The 10,450-nt window shown below is 42.6% G+C and overlaps 1 protein-coding gene across 4 annotated transcripts in view; it reads right to left on the reverse strand.

Annotated features, from left to right (window-relative positions):
- Positions 1-10,160, reverse strand: part of CACNA1B (calcium voltage-gated channel subunit alpha1 B) — a 306,930-nt gene extending 296,770 nt beyond the window's left edge. For all 4 annotated transcript variants that reach the window (XM_085320126.1, XM_085320125.1, XM_085320123.1 and 1 more), the window contains exons 1-3: positions 9,901-10,160; positions 7,424-7,529; positions 490-629 (exon numbers count right to left, since the gene is read on the reverse strand). In XM_085320126.1, coding sequence (XP_085176252.1) covers positions 490-629; positions 7,424-7,529; positions 9,901-10,160 — 506 coding nt within the window. The remainder of the gene's footprint in view (positions 1-489; positions 630-7,423; positions 7,530-9,900) is intronic.
- Positions 10,161-10,450: the final 290 nt, after the last annotated feature.

A 10,450-nucleotide genomic window follows, 5' to 3' on the forward strand; every position in this document is an offset into this window, starting at 1 on the left:
TCTTTAAATTATTTTCTACAATTTATTTTGTGATAGACTAAATCCACTCCTGCAGAAGCTTCACTGATTTCAGAGTCACAACATCTTAAAGTTTGAACACATTTAATCTGTTATTTCTCTCCATGTTGATTTTTTAAGTCACTTCGATGTCAGAAAATTATTTTAAACCMGGTTCAAATACCTGTTGGTAATTAGAACCTGCAAATCTGGAGAAAGAGCGACCATCAGGGCAAGACAGCATATATACAAATAAATATCCTCGAAATCTCTTTTTAGTTAGTTCAAACAATGCTCTGGAAGTGACTCATTCAGCACAATAGCAGTTATTTAAAGACAAAAAAAATGGTCAGAAACACACAGTTTTAGAGTACTATTTCACTGGAATCACTTCCGCTCTAACCCATAATTTAATAATAATAATAATAAATAATAATAATAATACAAAGCAAAGCAAAAATCCCCCTTCAGCTCAGGGCAGAAGTCACTTACCCTGTGAGGACCACAACAAAATCCATCACGTTCCAACCATTCCGGAGATAAGAGCCTTTGTGAAAAACAAACCCTAGAGCGATGATTTTTATACCGGCTTCAAAACAAAATATTCCAATAAAGTACGGTTCAGTGTCATCCTAAAAGAAAATAAAAATCCAAGGTGTCAGAGAGATACCTACATTTCTGCTTTGGCATCAAACCTCATGCAAACAACTRCGTGCACAGACTTCACATTCTTTTCAGCTTTCTGGACAGAGGTAAAATCCACAGGTTTAAGTTCATTAGAATCAAGCATAGAGGGGGAGYCCAGGATTTTCTGTGGCTTTTCACACTTGAAATTGGTTTCACTCCACACTCTTCACCATTACTCAAGATTCTAGAGGGAATTTTAAGATKGAAATTTTGCTCCAAAATATATTTGAACTTGACATCATATATTTCTGAAGTTATTGACATGGAAAAATACTTGTTTCACAATTCATTCAAGAAACGGGAACAGGGGGTATCTTGTAACATCACAGTCAGCCCAGAAAGCCTGAACACTGGCAAGAAATGATTTATCTATTATTGATTCCATCAGCTCTTTCTTCACTCCCCCTCCATCTTCCCAGCTTCCATAGCTACTGTATCATTTATTTTTGTTTCACAGTTATATCTTCCCCTCAACTCAGGGAACCCCCCCCCTCCTTTAACAGGAGAAGTGGTGAAGTTTAGATCTCAAACCCACAGGGCAGCCTAAGGGCTCCTATAAGACATTATAGGATCACAGCTTCACGTCCTCAGCTCACTGGAGGGGAAACTAAGCTTGCTTTCTAAACTTTTACTAAACACCAATTCAACGCCAAATGGAAGCATTCACTCTTGGAAGAAAGATGAGGGCAAAAAGTGGGAACAGAGTAAGAGGTGAAACCAATATGCATCAATTTCAAGAACATTTTAATTAGCTTTGGTACCTATATCCATTTTCCAAATAGGTCTTAGGTCCRTGATTTCAGCTGAAATCAATTGAATTAAGGCAGCCCAATCCAAAGGGAAGCAAATTCTCAAATTAGGAAATTAAAAGTCACTGTCCCRGTGGCTGTGGCCTTTCTGACCGTTACAAGCAAAGAGCTGGGTTCCTGTTTGGTGCACAACTGTTTGCATTCTACCTTTTGCAGTTCTACTAATGACAAAAGACTGTTTTAGCTATATTATGCACAAATGAAGCAAAAWCACAAGTGTCAGGTCTTGCAGCCACAGAGAAAGAAAGGAGCAGTTTCAACACAAGCGTTTTATTTCACCTGCATGGCTCTTGCTTGGCTACATGATCCAGCACAGGCATGAGGATCCATGCTTTACGCATGGCATTTGCTACCGAAAGCCAGGCTTTCACATGCAGAAGAGGTTCAAGCACTTAGCACATKGATGTACACCCAGCTTGGCCATAAAGCACTGACCATTGAAGACACCTCTAAACTCTTATAAAGGACGATATCCAGACAAGCCTTTTCGTCAAGAGCAGAATTAACTAGCTTGTTTCCTACAAAGTACCATCCCACATCCCTATGTGCACCACAGTGAGCTCAGTTCTTCCAMACTCTACAGCTTCCAACCTACCTCATCTCTAGGCCCCTCCACCTTTCTCAGCTTCACAACCCTCACCCTCAGGTTTCCCTCCCAATCCCCTAAGGGCCAAGCAAGAAAACTCACCAGCTGTAGGTTACGCACATGCACACCCACCCAAACACACAGTGGACAGACAGCAAAACAGAGCCAGTACCTGTTGAGCTTACACTGTAGACCTTTTACTGAAGGAAGAAAAAAAAAATGGCTTCTGCTCCAGCTAAGCTCCAGAGCCGCTCCTACAGACTGCAGCACCTCCAAGCTCTCTACCCCTCAACAGACCCTCACTGACACTGTTTAGAGAATTCAGAAGCTATCAGCAACAGACTGAGTAACTCCAGTCACTCATCTCAGGGCTTTTTACTCACATATAAACAGGAATAAGGAAAGGCTATCTGACCCTTTATACATCGAAAGTCCTACAGCTCCTTCCATCAGCTTCTCCACAGCAAGAGCTAGAGGCATCCCAGGACTCCAAACCACCACAGAAAACACRAACACCTCGAGACCTTCACAGAAGGGCAAGATAGGTCAGAAAAGGTCAAACAGAACTTCAAGAGAACATGAGACACTTCACTGCTCCTCTGATATCCCTTATGCACACAGGTGCTCTCCAGTAGCTTAACCGACCTGGTCTTGAATCCCACACACCTTCTAGTTCAATAAATACAAAAAACTTTGCAAAATAAGACCTCCTAGCCTTCACTTCTACCCCCACTTCTATACAGGTGCTAGTGTCCCTCTCAGAGTAGCTCTTCTAACACAAAAAACATCCTTACCCACACACATTCCCTCTCTATTACTTCCCACTTTCCTGGAAGCCCTATATATGCTCTTCTACCACACATTTGCTCAATCTAGGTCAGGTGCCTTGTGATTACAGCTCCCAGATTTAAAGAAACAAGGTTCAGGTACTCAAGGTATTATAGAACATGCTCGTCCCAAAGCTAGAACTACACTGAGGTCTTGGGGAGTGGGTCAAAGAAGTTCTTTTTCAGCTTCTGGGGAAGCAGGAAGGATCACAGATAGGCTTAGGTATTTGTTAAAGAGAAAAAATATCATCAAGAGGGTTGGGAAAGAGTAGCTGGAAAGGCGGGGGGGATAGAAAGTGTCTCCTTTCTAAAGCCTAAATTTAAACTAAGGATAAGTCTAAGGATAAGGGCAATAACAAGGATGTAATGAAAAAATAAAACTAATGCCCCATTAGCGAGTGGTGGCATCTGCTGAAGAAAGGACTTGCACGTGTGCTACTGAGGAAATGAGCTGGAGGGTAAAGGCAGGAGTGATGTGCCCGAAGCAGCACTGACATGGCTCTGCTGACAGCCCAGGAATCCTGCTGACAGCCCTGGGGCAGGGGACATCCTGCAGCCCCTTTGGACAGACAGCTTGTCCTTGCTTGGGTTCAAGAGGGGAAAAGCAAGCAATAACAAATGTTGGTGTGCATGCTTARAAGGAAGGTGGAGAAACTGGGCAGCAGCCAGAGCTGTGCAGGCAAATTGTTTTGCTGTGGACACAGGAAAGATTGATATTGGGCCAAACACACATTTGATGAATATGTTTCAAATCAGAAATAACTTCTGAGTCTGGAAAGTCATTACTGTTCCTAGTGCATGTCCTAATGTCTTTCCTTGGCCTTTGGATGTGACAGCCTTGGTAGCCTTGGTGTATAAGTCTTTGTTCAAACAAAGTTTAATATGAACAGCTCACATACGACTGCAGAGAGTGCCTGTGATCAGGATAAAGAATTAAATCTGTTAGCGAAGTGAAAGAACTGTCATGCTGAATAAATGAGAAACCAGCTGTGTTCTGCTTTCACATCAAAACCATTCAGGGGAACCAGGCACTTGGAGCCTTGCAAAGACATACAGATAATCCTCCTAGAGAAAGCTCTAGTGTCTTCAGAGTGTGCCCAAGAGGTGGAGCAGGAAATAAATTTCCTGTCCTGCAAGCATTTCTGTTATTATCTCTGTCAGACTAGGACAAATACAATATTTACTGAAGCTTCACATGAAAAACAGAGAAAAGGGGAGGAAGCCAGGGAGAGGAGAAGTGGGCCTCAGCCTGGACAGACAAGAGCACAGTGACCAACGTAACCACTTGTGAGGCTCTTCACAGCTCAGGTRTGAAGCTCACCCTCCCACATCTGCGGCTCACACCAGCAGGCTCTGGGCTACTCAGGGCCACTCTCTCAGCACCTTTTCAGTTGGCATCATTCCATCGTGTACAAACAATGCAATATTTATTGGGACAGAGCGAGACTGGCTCTATAACCCAGCTGAGTGCCTTAGCCAATGAGACAGAGAGCAGTGAGTTTGTAGCATCCCTGCTCCAGTGAATAATTAGTGATGTGAAGTGAGTGGTTCCCGTAGGCAAAGCATGACAAACTCCCAGCTCAGAGCAAGCAAGAGCCTAGTGGGTACAGGCCATTTCCCTGCTGGTGGGAGAGTGAGCTTAATTCTCTTTCTAAACAGCAAGGACTTTCAGCCAAGACAGCAGTTTGCAGGGAAATGCTTTGATCACCAGAGCTGTATCTTCTCAGGGCTTTCATTTCGACCATAATTTTAATTTGAGCCAAATAATCTTTTCCGTTGACAGACTCACAAGGACAGTACATTTCTGTCTGAACGATCAGGCTTCGAACAGCAAAATTTCCTGCCACTAGATATCATTTTCCTGGATTTTATTTACAGGCTTATCTCTCTCCTTTCAATCTAGCAGAACAGTAAGTTTATATGACTAGAGTGCTAGAGAAGCTCTAGAGAAAAGAACTACAGCTTAATCGAGTCCCAGAACCAGGTAGCTACCAGCAGCTTTTCTGTGCCACAAGCTACACATAGGAATTGGGGAAAATGGACTGAGAATGATTACTTATAACTAAGCCATTCTAGTCTGTGAAATATTGCATATATTCAGACATCTCTAGCTTGTCCYATGTGCTCAATTAACCATACTTGACAGGTCACATGAGCATAGAAAATAGCAAAGTAAAATTGCACTGCTATTAGAGACCCCAGACTTCATATCCAGCGTCTTTAAGAAGATAATTAGATGGATTTTTTTTTTTAGAAAAAAATATCATGAAAATGTTTGTATTGCCTCCTCCTTTACCATTTCCTCAGCTTTAACAAACAGAGGGTTTCAGTATTTTGGTTGTTGTTCCTGAGGCACAAACTACCTGGGCAACTTTAGTTTTCCTTCAACACCTCTGCCTACATCTCACAGTCCTAAAGGTTGATCATGTGCATCTCGTGTCCTTAACAGCTGATTAACTCTTCAGTGATAAGCTCTCACTCTAATTTGAAGATTTTAATGAACCTGGAAGAAGGAAGGTTGTATCCATAAAGCATTAACCAAAAAAGGCATATTCTACTCCTGCCAAAAACAGTAATAAAGCATCTGCTGTTCTACAGGGACTTACACTTCAGCTCAGCATATCTGCAAATGTATGGGAATGTTCTCCCACTCTATGGTTTAACAGGGATTCATAACATTTTCAATGAAACAACTTAAAGTTTGTGGAAGGGATAGGAGAAGTCTGAAGAGTTTTCAATTTGAAAACCAAAAGACAATTTTTCATATTTGCAATGACTAATTGTTACAGCACATGTTGCAAATATTAGAAAATATTTCGTGACTTGTAAAGACTTGCAGGGTTATTCTACTATAAGCTCCTTTACACTTGAGAATTACAAATGTGCTGTGGCTGAAATGGCCTCAAAATACCTGAATCAAAGGCAATGTTGCACAGTGGCTTTTGGGACATAAATCAGRTGTTAATTCTTCCTCCATCACCAAGGCAGAGCCAGCAGTGTGGAGACTGTGCATTTAACTCATTTAATTATCTTGCACTACTCAGTGGTAAAGTCAATGCCCCCTCTATGCAATGACTTGAGCAGGAACTGAAGGTGTGCCTGCACTACTAGGCTCCAAAAAAATAATTAATGCAATGGGAAAAAGGACTGATCCATAGACCTTTGACTCCCCTTATAAATCTACAGAAATAGAGGAACATAGAAACGATAAGGAAACCAAGCCCATTGCTGCTTAAAAATAACATATCACAAAAAGGTTACCAAGTCAGAACATACTATAGATCTACTTCATGTCTTCACTTGTCCATATGTTTATGAACCATGGAGGGAACCCTGGCATTTCTCTGGTCTGATCATTACCTGCGGTGTAGAGCTGTGCTTTTCTCACAACCCCAGACTTACTTTGCTAGTAAATCCCAAARCATACAAAGACGTTTTGTCATCTAATGGCAAAAAAATCAAGCTACATACAAATCATTATTTTTTTCCTCAGCTTTTTTTACATAGCAGTAATTCAAACAGAAAGAGAGGAACCAACTGCAATCTAAGGTGACGGGAAGCAGGAGCATATACATTTCCAGACAGACAGTTATCAATTAGCTGACCCTGAATACTTTTCTAGATCTATCACTTATACTCTTATTGCTATTTCTGAAGAATGAGATTCTGAGCCTTGCCCACTGCTATGGACCAGCCTTGGAAACTGTAGCAACCAGCATTCAGTTTCTCTAACTTTTGGCAGCAAGCCTAATATTATCTTTGTTTGCATAATTTAATATCTACATGTAAAATACATACAGATTTATATTATTCATCTACTGAACATATACCAGGACTAATGCATTCAGGCATGCAAATTGTTCCAGATCATTAACAGTAAGAGAAAAACTAAACCAAATATTACTATTTTTCTCAGAGTGATAATAAATGGAAGAATGATTTTGAAGCTATTCTTATATGTCCTTTTGAAATACAGTAATTTGGCTCATTACCATAAAGCCTGCTGGTAAATCATTTTCTACTGTAAGCTGATTTCTTTTTTATTTGGCAGGAAAGTGTTATAATCTACACCCAAAGTTTGCATTGTAGGTCCTTGGGATATATCCATAGCAGAAAGATAGCTGAAAGGCATATGAACTGAAAAGGTTACTCTGTTCTACCACTTCCTGGGAAAATAAAACAGAGGTTCATTTGATTCTACAGACAAAAATGAGCATCTGACCCTCCCTGCCTATCTTGGTCTATAGACAACCTAAGTTTGCTGCTCGTATGATTATATTTTAAAGTCCATTTCTTCTGAAATTGGGTAGGACTGGCTAGAGTGATGAAGCATTCTTGTGGTGATGGGATCATGAGCTTGTAGTTATATTTGTTGTCACTGGCTTATTTTTCTGATTGTCAGTTCAATGCCTGTTTGTTTACATATAGATTTTGATACAAGCACGCACAGCACTAGGCTTTTTGTGTCAGACTGATAACAAAATAAACAAATAAACAAATAAATAAATAAAACTCACCAGTCTTTCTGACATAGGTGTCTTGTCTCCATCCGGCAAATGTTGTTCCAGAGCCAGCACAATACAATTGGCTATGATTGTAGCTAAAATCATGTATTCAAATGGAGTGGGGACCAGAAGTTAAAGAAGAAACAAAACAGCATAAGGGGAACTTCATCCAAATTTGATTTCTACCTAAACAGGTACATCAGTTGGGTAAAAAAAGGTCTTTCATTTCTCATGGAGACAGTTGATCTCTCAGATTTCCTCAGTTCTTTCTAAGGGTATTTATGGAAGAAGAGTAGGAAAACAGCAATTTTCCTTGTAAGAGTGACTTAAAAAGAATCTGAGTTGCTCAAGAAATATGGGAGCCAGGAGAAGGGGAGTTAGCAAAGGTCCAAAAGAAACAAAAAGCTATTTTTATTATTTTTAAATGAAATTGATAAGCTGAAGTACCTAGAAACATATTATACAATTGAATGTCATCAGCTGAATTAATGTTCAGAAATTCCCTGTCGTTTAACTTGAGCACATAGTGTAAATAAGTGACAGGCTAGAAAAACTTAGATTTAGAGTGCCTGCACAGGTCCAAAAGATGAATTGCTGCTGGATTGCAACGTCTGCTCCCAGCGAGAGCAAAATTGTCAATGCCCTGTGGGAATGTATGAAGAGAAGAGACTTCGTAGGAGAGAAGGAAAACCTAACACYAGCTTTTTCCTTTGCCTCTCACGGCCTCTCTAGCCTTGGGCCTTGGTGAGCCCCCGCGCTCCCAGGGCAGAGCCGTGCAGCGGGTGGCGGCAGAGCCCCGAGGCCGAGGCCCGCTCCGCCCGGCACCGCGGACAGCTCCGCCCGGCACCGCGGACAGCTCCGCGCGGCACCGCGGACAGCTCTGGCGGGCCGGGCACGGCGGGCCGGCTCCTCCCCGGCAGCCTGCCCCGTCCACCCCCACGCGCCTGGAGAGGACAGCTGGCTCCAGTCCCCCCCTGGACTTCGCTGGGACTTCGCCCARCAGATCCGGTCTGGGGAACATTTGGTGGCTCTGCTAAACCGGCTGACTCCGTAGCGTCGTGGTTCCCCCTCCCCACGCTTGGCAATAAAGATGCAGACAAGCAACCAAAGAGATAAGAGGGAGATAGAGACTATATCTAGCCTGGCAGAAAATACAATATTCTAACCGCTACTGGGGCTTTGAAGCTTGTTTATTCAGACTTGACTGCAGGGAAGGAGAAATGGATGTGGAAGTGCAGCAATCCCTATGCTTTTTATAATAGCAACAGAGAAATCAATATACGTATGCTTTCGGGGTGGAAAGGAAATGCATTCACTCTGCTAGTGTATTTTTTTGCCTTTTAATCCCTCTGTAAATAAAAGCTAGGGAAGCCTGAAGGGGAGCTGGCCTCTGTGTCAATTGAAAGTGTTGCTAGGAGGCTGGGAGGAGGCCTTGCTGCTGTTAGCTGAGGATTAATAGGTGTGTGTTATCAAATGAAAAGAAAACAACTAGCTCCCTTGAGACCCCCAGTGTAATGCGCTCCTGTACACATACACGCGCGCACGCATGCACCTGCACACACGTACACACACACACACACTGTAGCTACTCCCTGGTAACCTTAAATAATCCTGGAAGAAGAGCCTGGTTTCCTTTTCTTGGGACTTAAAATCTCATTGTGTGTCTCACAGCAGAGCTCCCTTCTAAGGAAGATCTCTGCGGATCACTTGGCCTGGGAGCTGGTTCTGAGACAGAAAGCATCTGCCCCTTTCACCATACAACAGATGAGCTTTCTCTCCAGTTACTGCCTCCCTCTGCCACAAATCTTTGCTTTTATTTATTTATTTATTTATTTATTTATTTATTTGTAGGTACAGCCTAAGCTTAGGCTAGGCATCTAATTTAAAGTGACTAGATTTATAACTGATTTGAATAGATTCGGAAGGTGATATACTGAAAAAAATCTACCTCTGATGATTGTATTAAGAGGATTTCAGAAGATACCTTGGTTATCAGTGTCCCTACTATCAATGCAGCTTTACTGCTAAGATGTCACCATTTTTATCCCATGTTCCCTTTTCTATTCAGGCAGAGTGAGGAGGAAGAGMTGAAAGCCTAAAAGATGGAAATAAGAGTCAATATTGATCAGCAGGAATCTCACAGCATTTGGCTTAAATCATAAGAAACGCAAATCAATGCAACTGTATATTTCAYACCTAAACACACACTGAAATGCACGCATTTCTCACACACACCCCTGGAATATTCAGAAGCACACTCTGCCATTCTTACAGAAACAATTTTCTATGATACCCAGCTACACAGCCATAATTATGTCTGACATACAGATCCATGTCACACACCCATTACACATACTAACTCATACATGTAACTCTCAGCTATATTAGTGGCAGACACTCATCCTTAGGTGACTAGAGGGATCTCCTGCCTCCATCTTCCCCCTCCCCACCTTTCCCACCATGCCCACACAGCCTCTCCAAAAGGATATGGCCATTCTGTTATTCTCTTGGCGTATTTCCGTATAACATTATCTTCACTGAAGATGAAGAGGGATCTGTTGACTGTGAAGCAGTTCTGTTTGACAGGGATGGGGTTGTAGAGAGCCATAGTCCTGGCCCTCTGAGCCATCGACTGCTTATACATCCTTTGGCCRGCTTGGGGGCCACCTTGCCGGCTGCTCCCTCTTCCAGCCCCGGCTGGCCCTCCACCTCCATAGCGTGTTGGCAGATCATCCCCGAACCGAGCCATTCTCTCAGAGCACAGAGCCGGGCGCTACAATCCAAACTGGCAGCCGAGGCAAGAGGAAGACGCATCACAGCGCACAGCACTTCTCCCGCCGGGGGCTTCAGCTATGGGCTCGGGACTGATTGCACCCAAAAATATATAGGTATATTAAAAAAAAGAAAAGAAAAGAAAAGAAAAGAAAAAGAAAAAAAAAGGCCTTCCCTTCCTCGCCTCCCTCTTCTTCCCCCGCCGCGGCGTCTGCTCGGGAGCAGGAGGAAGGCGCTGGAGCTCCGCTCACCTCCTCGCACAGGTGC

Source organism: Rhea americana, unplaced genomic scaffold, assembly GCF_003343005.1.
Source record: "Rhea americana isolate MKP2758 unplaced genomic scaffold, rheAme1 scaffold_61, whole genome shotgun sequence".
In the NCBI taxonomy this organism is placed as follows: domain Eukaryota; kingdom Metazoa; phylum Chordata; class Aves; order Rheiformes; family Rheidae; genus Rhea; species Rhea americana.